Source organism: Cetorhinus maximus, chromosome 14 (assembly GCF_964194155.1).
Source record: "Cetorhinus maximus chromosome 14, sCetMax3.hap1.1, whole genome shotgun sequence".
NCBI classification, from domain to species: Eukaryota; Metazoa; Chordata; class Chondrichthyes; order Lamniformes; family Cetorhinidae; genus Cetorhinus; species Cetorhinus maximus.
The window spans coordinates 70,144,224-70,159,899 of NC_135892.1; the positions used below are offsets into that span (position 1 = coordinate 70,144,224).

Sequence of the window (15,676 nt, forward strand, 5' to 3'; positions counted from 1 at the left end):
TTCCCGTCCATTCCTGGGTCTGCTGATCGCACGCGCCCGATGAGTAAAAAATTGAGGCTATAATGTCTTTAACATAATGAAACATCCCAAGCAGCATTATAAAATTAAGTATGACACCAAGCCACATTAGGAGACATTAGGGCAGATGACCAAAAGCTTGGTCAAAGAGGTAGGTTCTAATGAGTGTCTTAAAGGAGGAAAGCAAAGTAGAGAAGTGGAAAGGTGTAGGAAGAGAATTCCAGAGCTTGGGTCCTAGGAAACTGAGGGTACAGTCACCAATGGTGAAGTTATTATAATTTGAAATGCGTAAGAGCCGTAATTAGAGGAGCTCAGATATCTCAGAGGGTTGTCGGATAGGAGGAGATTACAGAGGTAGGGAGGGGTAAGGCAACGGAGAGATTTGAAAACAAGGGGCAGAATTTTTCTCTTGGCGGGCAGGCTCAGCGGGGGCGATTGGGAAGCTGACCACCTCGCGTAATGGGTACCGCACTGCAACTTCACGCTGGCGGGCCAATTCAGGCCCACCCAGCGTGAAACACGAGCGGCAGCGCTGATCACTGCCTGTGCCTGGCGGTGGGTGGGGAGTGGGGGGAGTGCGAGCGGGCCGAGGGCGAACTTCACGCATCCGCGTGAGTGAGCGCTGCATAATCTCGCTGAGGCACGGCGTTTCCTCAGGGAGATGAAGAGATATAAAAAAAAATAAAGGAAATAAAAAATCTAATAAAACATGTCCCTTCATGTGACTCTGTCACATGAGCAGGGACATGTTATTAATGAAAAATTAAAGTTTTTATTTTCTTTTGGAAACCTCATCCTGCCGGTGGGTGAGATTTCCAAAAAAACACAAAGGCCGCTTGGCCTTTTCGCCTGCCCATTAGGTTGGACAGGCAGCGAAAATTTTAATTTAATTGATTACTTAATGGCCTTAACAGGCCTTTTAATTGTCGGCGGACACACTCGGCCGACGTCAACGCGTGTCATTTCATGCTCGAGTGGGTCAGGCACGCGCCTGCCTGCTGAGCGAAAATTTGTGCCCAAGGATGAGAATTTTAAAGTCAAAACATTGCTTGACCAGGAGCCAATGTAAATCAGCGAGTAAAGGGTGACAGGGGAATGGGATTTGCTGCAAGTTAAGATAAGGGCAACAGTTTTATATAACCTCAAATTTACAGAGGGTAGAATAATCTCAGGTTATTGGCAGGAAGGGGAATTGAGTTGGTAGCTTGGAAATGGAGTTTGGAGCAAGTACCAAAACCAATGGCTTCAGTCTTCCCAATATTTAATTGGAGTAAATTTCTACTCATCCACCACTGGATGTCGGACAAGCAGTCAGACAATTCAGCAACACTGAAGAAATCGAGAGAGGTGGTGGTGAAGTAGAGCTGGGTGTCATCAGCATACATGTGAAAACTAACACTGTGCCTTCAGATGATTTCATGAAGGGGCAACATGTAGATGATTATTAAGAGGGGGCCAAGCATAGATCCTTGGGGGACACCAGAAGCAATGGTGCAGGAGCATGAAGAGAAGCCATTGCAAGAGATTCTCTGGCTGTAATTAGATAAAATTGGAACCACATAAGAGCCATCCCACCCAGCTGGGTGACAGTAGAGACGCGTTGGAGGAGAATGGTGTGGTCAATTGTGAAAGAGGATCCAGACAGGTTGAGGAGAATGAGGAGGGAAAGTTTACCTTTGTCACTGTCTAATTCAGGGAAATCTTGTATTTGTAAGAAATCCCCTCTTTCATCAGGCCACACACAAGTATATATTAAAACAAAAAGCTAAAAGCTACTGCGGATGCTGGAAATCCAAAACAAAATAAAAACAGAATTACCTGGAAAAACTCAGCAAGTCTGGCAGCATTGGCGGAGAAGAAATCAGTCAACGTTTCGAGCCCTCATGGCCCTGCTGAAGGGCCATGAGGGCTCGAAACGTTGACTGATTTCTTCTCCGCCGATGCTGCCAGACTTGCTGAGTTTTTCCAGGTAATTCTGTTTTTATTTTGCACAAGTATATATTGTTCTGTAAAGAGTTGAAGGAACAAGCAGAAGTTTAAAATAATGGAGATTATGGCTGGGATTTTTAGTTCACTTGCTAACTAGCAAGAACAACAATGAATTGTATTTATATAGCACCTTTAATGTAATAAAGCGTCCCAAGGTGCTTTATAGAGGCATTATAAAATAAAATGTGACACTGAACAACATGAGATATTAAGGCAGATAACCGAAAAAATGAAGTGCCTTGGAGGAGGAAGGGGCAATGAAAAGGTTTAGTGGGGGAGTTCCAGAGCTTGGGGCCTAGGCAGCTTAAAGCATGGCCACCAACATCTGGGAGGCTGGAATTAGAGGAGCGCACAATTCTCGGAATGTTGTGGGTCTGGAAGAGATTACAGTGCTAGGGAGGGGTCAAGCCATCGAGGAATTTGAAAAGAAGGATGAGAATTTTAAAATCAAAGTGTTTAACCAAGGACCAGGGTAGAACAACGAGGGCAGGGGTGAAAGGAGTTTACTGTAGGTTAGACCACAGGCAGCAGAATTTTGGATAACCTCGTTTACAGAGGATAGAGTGTGGGAGACCAGCCAAAAGTGCATTAGAACAGTCAGGTTTGGAAATAAGAAAGGCATAGATGAGGATCAGCAGCAAAAGAGCTCAGACAGGAGTGAATTTGGGCAATGTAACGGAGGTGAAAATAGTAACAGTGTGAATCTGTGATTGGAAGCTCATCTCGGGGTCATATTTGACCCCGAGGTTGTGAGCAGTCTGGTTCAGCCTCAGGTAGTTGAGAGGGATGGAGTGGCAGCAAGTGAGCAGAGTTTGTCGCAGAGGCTGAAGACAAGGGGTTCAGTCTTCCCAACATTTAAATGAAGGAAATTTGTGCTCTAATATTGGATATTGGACAAGCAGTCTGACAATTTGGAGACAGCAGAGGGGCCAAGAGAGATGGGGCAGAATTTCACCCTTGTCGGACGGGCTCGGCGGGGGCGGCCGGGAAGCCAACCGCGAGCAAGGCCAGAAGGCGATTTCATGGGCCTTAATTGGCCCGCCCAGTGTGAAACGTGAGTGGCAGTGCTCAGCACTGCCTGTGCGGGCGGGGGGCGGGGGGAGGAGGGTGGGTGGGGTGAGCATGACCTTTGTGCATCTGCGCAAGTGCGCGCTTCATAATCTCCCTGAGGCACAGAGCTGCCGCAGGGAGGTGAAGCATTTTCAGAAAAATTAATAAAGAAATAAATAATTAATAGAACATGTCCCTGTCACATGAGCAGGGACATGTTATTAATTTAATTTCAAATTTTTTATTTTGTTTTTATTTGTTTTAGGAAACCTTATCCCGCCCATGGACGAGGTTTCTTAAAAAGTTGCTTGGCCTTTTCGCCTGCCCGCCAGCTGTAAGGTTGGACAGGCAGCAAAAAATTCTATTCATTTATAGGCCTTTTAATTGTTGGCGGGCGCGCTGCTGACTCTGGCACGCCCACCAAATGAAATATCACGCGACTGCTCATTGACGTCGGGATACTCACCCGACGTCAACGCGCATCATTTTACGCTTGAGCGGGTCGAGCGCACGCGTGCCCACCGATCTAAACTTTTTGCCCATGATGGAGAGGTTGCTAGCAGACCTATGGAAACTGTCATGTTTTCGGATGATGCCTTTGAGGGGCAGCATGTAGATGAGAAATAGGATATGGCACAAGGATAGATCCTTGGAGGACACCACAGATGACTGTGTGGGAATGAGAAGAGAAGCCATTGATGGCGATTCTCCAGCTAGGATTTGGTGGTTAAGAATGGAACCAACGAGTGCAGTCCCACCCAGCTGAACAATGGTGGAGAGGAGTCGGAAGAGGACCAGTCCACAGTCTATCTCTCCATTAAAATCAAAAGGGGGGAAAATCACGGGCTAGCAAATGTGCAAGCTGAAAGCCCAGCCTCTGTTTCTCTTTTCTAATACTATGGGATCTGTAGGTAACTCTCCCCGGTAGCACACACTGTTACAATTTGAGCGGGTGAAGCAATGTTTTTTACCAGGTTTTCTGTCCATGGTAGAGTTACACTACCTTAGATGTGTAAGAATCAACCTTGGCAACTGTGTCACCAAATATTTCCCTTCTTGCATATTAGAAAGTACCTGACTGTCATTCAACATTGCTTTATAACCCAATAAAGATTGGAAATTTTCTAAATGAGAATTTGCATTTATGCCCTATGTCCTCCCACTCAAAGGGCTGTATTTTACGTGCCCCTGCTGGGTATGTTTTGGGCAGGGGCTACATGTAAAATAGGGCAGATGCCCACCCCACCACCTTCCCACCCACCCCCAACATCGCCCCCACCCCACCGCCAATTTGGCAGCCCACCCACTATATTCAAATAAGTAATCAAGGGTCAATCATGCTTGTTATCAAGCCAATTGATCCTGATAATACACTGCCCATGAATTAAAATGTTTGGCCTGGGCAGTATTTTAAAAAATACTTCTTCGAAAGGGTGAAAGGAAGGGGGGGTGTCACTCTTCAGGGGCTGCCCCCCTAAGATTTAACCCTCCCTTCCTTCCTACCCACCCATAGCCTTAAACCCACCCCCTCTCCCCACCCTGCCCCCCTCCATGACCTACCCAAACCCTCCCTGCCCAAGATCCCAGACTTACCTTCTCCAGGGATCGATGGACCTTCTTCCTTCTTCTCCTGCAGTCTTGGCAGCTGTCACTGAATCACTCTTGGCACTGCTGGGACTGATAGAGCTGCCGGCCAATACGATTGGCCAGCAGCTCCAGAGAGCATGACTTCTTCCCAGTGTGGGCGGAAGTCCCACTTAGCCCTTGTTTAGTCGCTATGCAGTGCGTTATGGCTGCGGGGCTGCATGGTTGGTGTGGAGCATGTTGGCTGACTTTGTTTTCGGGGGGTGGTGAGCCATCTGCCACTACCAATGCCCACCCACCACCAGCCCCCCACCCACCCATCCCCCAGCCATCTTATTCAGCCCTAAAACAGCACCTTGGTAATCCAATTCATTACACTCTATATTTAAATAACATATATTTGCTAAACAATATTAAGTAAGTTATGCCAGAAGGAACAAACTGAGATCTTGTCTACATTTATAGATCTGTGCATACCTATGTATCAATCGTTTAATTCTGTTAGATGCTTCTTGTTAATCAACATAATCCCAACAAATCAGCAATCGACAAAGAGCCATATCAAGATGCTATAAATTACAATTAACATGTTACATCCTACAATCCTGGGTTCAACATTCTAATATCTATGGTTCCAAGCACTTGGATAGTTCCACCTATCCATTTTTATCCATCCAATACCGGGTTGTGAGGACAAATTCAGTCCAGAGGTAACAAAAATATGAATAGGAGTTTTAGCCCTGGTGGAATGAGATGGGGATGGAGAAAAGTAAATCCCTGACCCACCCTCACTTACTTGATCCTGGGTCTACTAGGGCTGGGTCTTATTGCATTATTAGCAGCAACCACTGCTCCCATTGGCACTGCCTGCAATGAAGAGCTGCCGGCCTCTGATTGGCCAGCATCTCTCATGGATGGGGTTTCCACCTTAATCACATGGGAGGCCCGACGCTGTCTAGTTAATTGTCTGATGGGCACTTAATTGCATCAGGCCTCCACTTCAGGAGCGGCGCGGGGTTCCCACCAGTTCCCCAACTGGTGGGGAGGATCCGCGTTGCCGGACAAAATGTGCATTGTCTTTCAGAAAATTGATACTCCGCTGTCAAAACTGACAAACCAGTTTGCATTAGTTAGAAATATCGTCTGAGTGAGTGATGCAATTGCTGAATGTACAACCAAGAAGTCCATGAACACTAACTGAAGTAAATGACTGTACAACATCATTCAAGGGCATTTCTATCCATGGATTGTGTGCTGCTCTTAATGGCTTGCATTTTGTGGTCAGTGGTGATGTGATGTTGTATAACCTTGATGAAAACTATCCGTAAAGATCTATCAATCTCGAGTGGCTTAGATACCCCCTTTCCCAACTTTAGTTTGAATCTGGCGCCGAGCCTAGGGGATCTCCGAGTATCTAGCAACAGTGATGTTATACAGCAAGGTAAGTAGCCAGTCACATTGGAACATTCTCAGAGACAACAAACCAGGAAGTAAAATGTACTGATTATCCTTCACTTTTAATTAAATTGTACAGAGAGCAAAATAAATGCTTGTGACAAACACAAGAAACTGAGATATCAGAAAATCTTTTTTAAAAATGTTAATAATTTGTTTTTTATCGGAATGGAAAAATGTGACATTACACAAATGTAAAATTAGTTTTCCAGGGCTAGAGAGGTTCTTCAGCAGTACTTATGAGTTAATAGATCACTAAAAACTCAATTAAATTTCATTAACAAGGCCTAACTTTTTCAGGGCAATTTATTGATGATATTACTGCTTTAGAGTGCAGGTTTTTGTCAGTCTAGTGATTCTTAATTGATTACAGTCTGTGGGGACTTCAATGGTGGAGAAGCCTAGAATTATTGACAGCAACTTCTGAATTTCTGCATTTAGCTGCACATGTACAGATCACAAAGATTGCTGTTGGATTCAGGGAAGGACTGAGATGAACTCCAGCAGTTTCACTGTTACTAATACTGTTAAATCCAGGCCAATATGCTGCAAGTAGATTAAATGAAAACATTAATATTTGTGATAAAACATCACTTCATGCTATCAAGCTTAATAGGGAAAACGATATTTCTAGGCTTTATGATGAACACAAGTACATTAATGTTCATATAATGCACTAAAGCTAATGGAATTCAATCTTACATTCCTTTTGAAAATAAGTACTCTCTGAAGTGTCCTTATTCTCCCTATATACCTCCATGAAATGAGATGTCACCTTAACTTAATTCGTAATTTATTCCAAAATATTAAAATTAAATATCTGGGAAATATGCCTGGTAAATATTAAAAATATGGTTGTAGAGTTAAGTACAGAGTTAAAATAAAATGCCTTCTAAAGGTAATTGCCTTTACATTCTTATCTCGTTGCTATATATTGAGTCAAATTGTTGACCTATTGCATCTGCAAATTGCAGAAACAGAGCTTCTGTGCATCAAAAACAAAATTATGGAAGATGTTGAAAGCTTGTACAATGCATTTGAGCATTCGAGTGTGGAGGTAGATAAGTCTGATTGCTGGAATGAAAGAGGATAAAATGTAAAGATCATCTTTCTAGAAATAGCCTTCCTGGAATAAACTGGAAACTGTTAACTTTGCCATATATAGGGGCTGGCTGCACAGAGCTGCTGCAGAACCTCGGGGAGGTTGAAGAAAGCTCAGCCTTCCTCCCCTCCCCTTTTAATGTATCAGAGACTTTGAATTGAAATTGAAAACTCTACTAATGTCATTGTCTCCTTCTGTATCAGCAGGTTCCGGAGAGGTTCTTGGAAGTGGCTCAGATCACATTACGAGAGTTTTTCAATGCCATTGTTGCAGGCAAAGACGTTGATCCTTCCTGGAAGAAGGCCATCTACAAGGTCATTTGCAAGCTGGACAGCGAGGTCCCGGAGGTTTTCAAATCTCCAAACTGCCTACAAGAGCTACTACATGAGTAAAGATGCCGAGAGCCATCTGAATGTATCAGATGTAATATACCCCTTCTGTTCTGATGTCCAATCCTTGTATTGTTGCTTTTCTCAGCTCTGATTTGTTAATTTTCCCTAATGTTTTACCCTTTTACATTTGACCTTGTAAGAAGATTATTCACCACAGCCTTGAACCCACAAAAACTGATACCTGAACCCTTCTGTTTTGAAGATTAGATTTGATTTGATTTGGTTTACTGAAGGAAAAAACTGAAGTGTGAGAGTGTACTTTATTTTTTTATTTCAAGGTAGGGTATTACACCTAAAGTAATCTGCTCTGTCAGACCGAAGGATTTGTTAATGATTACTTGTGGCAAATGGCAAATAACTATGACATCATTTGGACAATAAAGTAGCTGTCATGGGATACAACACTACACACTAGGAGGTTTCACCCAGCTATATCATTATAAGAAATATCTAAGCCTGCTATTGTTTTGATCTCAAGCATGATACCAATTGATCTTTGCCCCCAGACTAGAACGCACCATATAGTCAGACCTTACCTAGTGTCATTCTAAATCTACATAACCACCACCTTGCAAATGACATGTTTGATTCTTCAGTCTTTAGCTAATATCGGTCATGTTGTGCTGATCCCTATCTTACAATTATCTTTTGCTTTCCTACTTAAATTAACTATTTCTGCCAAGATTCATTACCTTTTCACCAAAAATGACTACTTCATGTGAAAACAGGCTTTCTGAGACTGAACAATTCCGCTTCCTCTCAGTGATCGAGAATCAGGTTTCAGTGCACTTCTAATGATTCCAAATTAATTCTGTAAAGGTTCATAGCTCTCCAGATCACCAGAGATTGGTTTTACCCCCCAAGGGAGAATGGGAAAAAAAATGCTGTTAGTTTTTACTGAATTCTGATAAAAAATAACAAAGCTCTTAAGTATTTCTATTCAAAGTGTGGCTGTCCAGTCAGCCTGGCGTTCATTAGCAGCAGTTTGCATTGAACCTACAGCTGAGATTTATTTTTTGGAGTTGTTGATGTACTCCATTAATATCACTTTTATTTACTGAAACAATTGTACTATATTCAGTTCTTGAGTACCATGTAAACTGACAGATTTTCAAACCAAGAAATGTGCTGTGAACTTTATTGGAGACTTTTTTTCTGGCTCTGCTGCTTAAAGTAATACTAATGTAACGGTTTGCATTGCATGGTATCACTGAAGGAAAGGGAACTTGAAAATTGAATTGAATTAATGAGAATGTGTCAGTTTACCACTTTTGAAACCGTGAAAAGACATCAGATTGTCATTGTTTAAATTAGAGGGAATCCATTCAGGTACAAAAGAAAAAAAACTCAAATGCAAAAAACAAATGTGCTTTAAAGTGCAAAACATTATAAGAGTACTGTTGAGTGCATTATTGTAATTAGAATACAGATTATTTGTGAAAATGGTTGCTTGTACATAGTGTGCAAACATTCTATTGACATGGAAAATCGCATGTGCATAAACATGCCACACTGTTAGCATCGGTTTTAAACTAAATTGCTCACCACAGGGAATTTGAGGCTGTGACCAGATTGAATCTGATTTCTTGTTAACTGCAACTACATGAAAGAAATTACATTCTGTTTTAAATCATTTGCAAGGACACCTATTGTATTAAATCTGATTTGATGCCACTTCACAAACAGCAAGATTTCTCCCCCTCATCCCATTATCTTCTGTAGCAATTTGGTTTTTATGTTGACAGTGACTGCTGAAAGCGTCTTGAGTCACTAGATGAAGAGAACATGCTGAACCGTGTACAATCTTTAAAATTTATATATAATATATATATACATATTTACGCAGTCGTACTGCAAATGCCCTCATTAGCCTGATTTACTTGTTATTGGAGTGTGACCTTTAATAGTAGTGTATTTATTTTATTTGCCAACATAATTACTACTGAGAGCAAACTTCTATATATGACATTGTGATCTATAGCTGTATCTGTGCCAGTTTATTTGACTTTAAACCAGTCCATTTTGATCGCACACATTTTGAATCAATCAGATCCACCGGCCAGCACATTGACAAGATATTTTAAAATGACTATACTGAGGTATTATGAACTGTTAGAACTGGATTTGAATATAGCCATTCTGCCTTTAATTGCAGTTTCTGATGAAATGAAGAAGCATGCAAGTGTGCACTTTCCGAAAACACAATTTAAGATATTATATTAAAGAAGGATTGGCATAATTATTGCACCTTTTTGTAATGTGTCTAGATAGAATGATTTTTCAACTTGCTGGCTCACCACAGTTCAGTGATTCATTTAGTACAAAAGACAACTGTGCTGATCTCTTGTTATAATGCTAGATCCCTGTAACCAGAGGGTAAAAATGGGTCTGTTTTGGTTTCTGCCTTAGTTAAAACTAATTCATGTCAAACTTATTGGTTTACGGTGTGTTACAGATTCCTTTTTGCCTAATTGGGAAATCAAACCGACACAACTAGATGTTAAATGGGTTGTGTCATCAGGAATTTCTGGTGTGCAAGCTGGAAATTCCTGATTGTAAGCAGTGATTCACTCAACAATTTCCAGGCTGCAGAAAGGCTGATACTGCATTATAATTTTGTTCAATAAGTATTATTGGAAAAGATTCCAGTAGGTTCCTAGTCCACTACCTTAGACAATACTAAACTGAAGTATAGTTAGTTAGAATGGCTGAGACCATTCTAAACTGTTAACCACAATTGGTCACCACCTGACTCTTCTTAGCAAAATGACCTTGTCACTTTATAATGCATCCATAATTGTTCTTATCCTTTCACTGGCATTGATCTATATTTAGGGTTGAAATAAAACCACTCCAAGATGTACAATGCTAAATTTAGGATTCCTGTGTTATTTTTCCCTCTATTTTACATAAATCATACATGAATTCATTATGCAGTTCAACAATACTGTATTTTATTTTCAACTTGTGGATCTGTTGGTTAAATGGCATCTGCAGGACTGTATTTTAACTGTAAACATCTGCACTGAGTATTCCAGATTAGAATTGGACAAACGTGCATCACTGCAGAATTCACTTTTGAGTATAATCTGAATAAATTAAGACTGAGTTAATTGTAACTGGGTACAAAAACTGTTCAGGCTATGGAACCTTTGTATGTTGGATTTTAGCATTACAAACTTAGGTGCCCTACAGAATGTACAAATACATCAACACTTTATGAAACATTTTTGGAAAAAAATGTACAATACATTTTCAAACTTTAAAACAAAAAGCAATCCCAATTTTGATGTAATTTTTAATAACCCTATTAGGCAGGGATTGTATTGTTTGGAAAGCTACTGTACTTTGAGTAGATGAATAATAAGGATCAAAACCTCTATGATTTATATAGTGAAAGTTTAACGTTTGTTTGAAGCCGAGGTGAGAATGTGGTACAATAGAGTAAATTAACCATTCATATTGATAATGGTGTAGCACTAGAGCATTAGTGGAATTCATTATTTTTGGTTTCTTTTGCACAGAAGTGTTGCTTATAGCCTCAAGAGGTTATAAAATTATAATTTGTCACAAAAAAGAAAATTTCAACTTTACAACAGCAGAAACACAGTGAGCCAATGCAAGGTTTAAATGTTTTTTATTAGAATTCTATACTAAATTGACCATCATGTAGAGCAGATAATAACTGGCATCGAGAGGCCTACTGTCAACTTAATAATTCAAGCTGCAAGAGAATTACAAAATAGTGTTTTTGCTTTATGTAGTATTTTCATGATTCAACTCAATCTGAAAAATAGTTACCTGAAGATGATCAGAGCACTTAAAATCTAGAATATACAAAATTTTACATATTTTCTACATTTACAATTTAAAAATTATGAAGAGTGAGATTTGTAACGATGTGACTACCCCCAATGCTACAGTTGAACTAGTTGTAAGTGTAGTTGATGGATAGAAATGCAGGGAAGCAATTAATGTCAGCACATAGCCTTAAAACCTGCTGACTTCAAATTAACAGCACAATGCCTGCAATGCCCTGTCATTATTATAAAGCACTTGCAGTATCTGCAGACTTTAGGCAATGCAGACAATAGCAATGGAGTGCCAATGTATTCACTATGCATCTAAACCAAGTCTGTCTTTTTAATTTTGGTATGCCCCAAAGTGCTGAATGTTTTATTTTGGTTGTGTTCTACACTATTCCTCAGCCCTGCCTGACAAAATTATGTACCAGTCACTCAGTCTCAATTAGTACTGACATGTTGTGACTATGAAATTTGAAATCAAACTTGTCTAATGAAATTAGTCATGAGTATTGGTGGTCCTATTATAAGACTGACCTTGAAGAATACAAGCTAACAGTTCTGTGCTGACATTACAATGTGGTCTCAATTAGAGGAGCAATGATTATCATAAACAGAGTAAAGGGTCCTACTACCTTGTTTAATTGTTTGGAGATTAGAGGATAATGTGTGTAAGATTTGTCAAATAATTAAATTGTGCACACGATTACAAAGTTTATCATATACCCTGGCATTTTGTAAAAATCAAAACAATTGGATTCTAAAGAATTTCAGTACCTCTATTCTGTAATGATTGCACCGCTGGTCTAATAGGAGAGTTTTGTAATATGATTTTAATAAAGACGCGTTCAACAGTCTAGTTGTAATTCCATTTAAACTAATTTCTCTTTGTGCAGTATATAAAGAATGTTCTGGAAATTTTATTTGAACTGGAATGCTTTTATGAGAGCCATAATGCCTTTGTGCCTCCAGCTACATTTTCCTTACAAACCTGAGATTATCTCGATTGCTTCACAAGGTTTTCTGTCATTATACTGGCATACACTTTATGTATTCATGATGTAACAGCTACAAGAGGCAGGAGATCAGATGTTTTAGAGTGGAAATTTATATAGTTTATTATGAGCTCATGATGGATGCTATATCTGTAAATTAATTCCCATTTTCTGTACTCTTATTGCTAATAGAAATTTAACATTGCATATAAACTTGAGGTGATATCCTGTGCCTAGACCTTAAATGCACCAGCTTGAAGGATACAGACACCTTCAATTTACCAATTTCCCACATATACAATTGTTCTTGTGCCTTCTGTGGCTGAACATTTCTTGTTTTGGAATTCTTGAGGTTTTCCTTTTTATTCATAACCCACTGCAATAAATGCCAGATTTTTTTTTCCTGCAGTTTACCATGATGGTAATAGCTATGCACATATTGTATCTTTATAAAAATTAAACAGCTGGAAAAAATTTTTGAAGAGAATTTTTAGAACAGTTTGATAAAGCAAATTATTTTTTCCTCTTCGACTGTTTGCTCAGCATTCGAGTTTGGGAAATCTTGTAGAAGCCAATTTTTTGTAACTGTGGTGCAGATTTTGTGTTTTCATAGATTATAAAAAGTAGTATAGAAGCAATATTTCATATGATGTGTTTTACGTGTGAAGTGAAAGCTGATTTTTCCCTTTAGATGGACAACTTTTCTATTTTAGACATGCTGAAAATATGTTTTGTGAAGAGAATGTTTTATTGTGACCTCTGCGACACTTATATTTATGACTATTGCAGGATTTGTCGCAGAGAATGTTCACAGTAGTGAAAAATTTACATGGCAGACATTGAGTTGTAGTATTTAAATAGTATGAGGTATTTACTCACATATTTTGTTGCAGTTAGATTGTGCCTCAGAATATCAAAAGCTGGTAATCGCTTTAAGTTTCTGAATTAATATTTTTGATTTTTTAAACATGCTGTTGTAAAGTAATTGCATGAAAAATATGTGGGTAAATACAAAGAAGTTTAAAAAGGGAGCCCTCGAGAAATGCTAACCTTAAATTACCATTTTTCACTCAATTTGTTTTGCATACTCTTCTTCTTCCTCCTTTTATATTTTTCAACTAATCACCTTTCACATCCGATTTATGTTGCCAAACATATTGCTATCACAAGAAATACAATGCATGATGTGATACTGATCAAAAAGTATGTATTTAATTTCCTTTGAAAAATACCTATTGCCGTTTTCCCCACAAATGTAAGCTCATTACCCCTTGGAACTCATTATATTTATAAAAATTCTTTGACGTTCACTTCATGGTTTGTTGTATTCAAAATCCACAAATTCTGCGCTCATTACTCATTATGACTTCTGTATCTTGTAAAATATTTACAGAATGTATATTGCATCTACCCAGTAAATAAATGAGTAAATGGATGAATCCTGAGACCTTGTGGTGATGTCAGTGGCACAGAAATCAACAGCTACAGCAAAAGCACATGCACTTGTAAATTATGTAATTTACCCAAATCCTGACCACATATAATTTTTTTTAAGTGGTAGTTTAATGTTGACCTGTTTTTTGAGAACTCCCTTCAAATTGAATGAAAAGGGAGACGGCTATTTTGGAAATGGTTACTGCGTATTGCACTTCTATTGCAGAATGTGAAGTTGAATGAAACACGCTCATCTTGTCATAGAGAACTGTGGGATATGAACTGCCTGCGATGAAAACGCTTGTATGTATATGGTTGCAGAAAAGTGACAAAAACACTGCCTTTATATTATTTAGCAATATGTTGTACATAACATTATGCTCCTTTTTGTATTAAATACCTGTTAATTTGAAAATAGTGCAGTAATTGAAACTGACCTAGTCAGTGTTTTTGATTTTTTTCTAGCTAGAAACCATTTTGATTGTGGAATTTTGTTGTTGTTGTCAATTGTTCTGAAACTTTGCATAATTTATTGGTTTAATTTATCCTAATTTATTTGAAGGTGTACAATTTTGTATTACCAGGGATGTACTGTAATAATTGATCATATAATGAAATGATAATCCCTGTCCATGTTATAGGGGTGCAGTAGCCAACTGACTTAAACAATCCTTATTAAATTCTGCTTGGCAGCTACTAAATTTTGAAGATAAAACCTTTTGTTGAATAACTGATTTTATTTTGTGTGTTTTAAGCTTTTTTGTATGGTATCCAGACTTTTACCTTTGCTTTGTACCACCTACAGACTACAGTAGTTCAATTGCCTTGTGTGCCTTCCATTCTTCTCTAAACTGAATGTATGTGCAGTATATATGCAAGCTTGTGCAGAATAAATATAATTCCAAATACACGTTTGCACTTATTTTGTGTTTGCTTTCCACACGTTTTTAGTTTTTGTGATTGGAAGCTTTCATTCACACCTAGGGAGCAAATGAAATGAATTCGTACAGAAGCTGAACTTGAGCAATAGATGTATTAATGTCCTTGCACCACTGAGCCTTTATCTGTGCCTTTATTTTCTTATTTGTACAATTGGATGTTAATGTGGAGAAAATGATCAGGGAATAAATAACCACTTTTAAAAAACTTTAATGGTCTAGGCTGGGAATTTCTTTGGAGCTGCTCTTGCTCTAATGCTGCAACTTCACTGGAAGTGCAGGAGGAACCACCTTTTTGAATGCATAAATTGCAGAGAAGGAGGAGGCCTGCTCCCAGGAAATCCCAGTCAGTGCGTTTCAAAATTACTTTATTTATCCTGGAAGCACCAGACATTGATATGTAGTGGATGTGGACAATTGATGAAACCTTCAGATCTCCCACAGCGTTGCTCAGGGTAAAATGGAGGAGCTTTGTGCCATGTAATGTAATTATTCTGCCTCTGAGGTGAATTGATGTTTAAGATAGTCTGTACCTTTAAGGCCACAAAGTCTAATTGTGTGGATAGGCACATCCTGAGGTCAATGGAAGCTAATTGTTATTGTTTTTACATTACAACCTTTTGGACACTTCATTGATAAGCCCCTTTTCAACTGATTTGTTGATGCCTTCTATCTTTTGAAGTATACCACCTTGAAATATGACACTTTTTTCAAATGTGACACATTGAGCCATGCCATATGCGTGCTCAGTTCAAAACTTGAGAAATAGAAAGTAGGTGTGACATTTTACAATTTTTTGATCATCTCTTCAGAAAGGATTGGAACTGGGTTCCATGCGTTTCAACTTTACATAGACTTAGAATTCTCTTTACGCACATATGCGTGCTGCAGCAGCTGAGACAAAGTGGAGATTGTG

The 15,676-nt window shown here is 39.1% G+C and overlaps 1 protein-coding gene across 5 annotated transcripts in view; it reads left to right on the plus strand.

The window, feature by feature from the left end:
• Window positions 1-14,730, plus strand: part of prox1a (prospero homeobox 1a) — a 131,387-nt gene extending 116,657 nt beyond the window's left edge. For 3 of the 5 annotated variants that reach the window (XM_078557055.1, XM_078557054.1, XM_078557057.1), the window contains one exon: window positions 7,402-14,730. In XM_078557055.1, the coding sequence (XP_078413181.1) occupies window positions 7,402-7,590 (189 nt within the window). In that variant the 3' untranslated portion in view covers window positions 7,591-14,730. The remainder of the gene's footprint in view (window positions 1-7,401) is intronic. The other 2 variants (XM_078557056.1, XM_078557058.1) reach the window with 1 other exon arrangement.
• The last annotated feature ends 946 nt before the right edge of the window (window positions 14,731-15,676 follow it).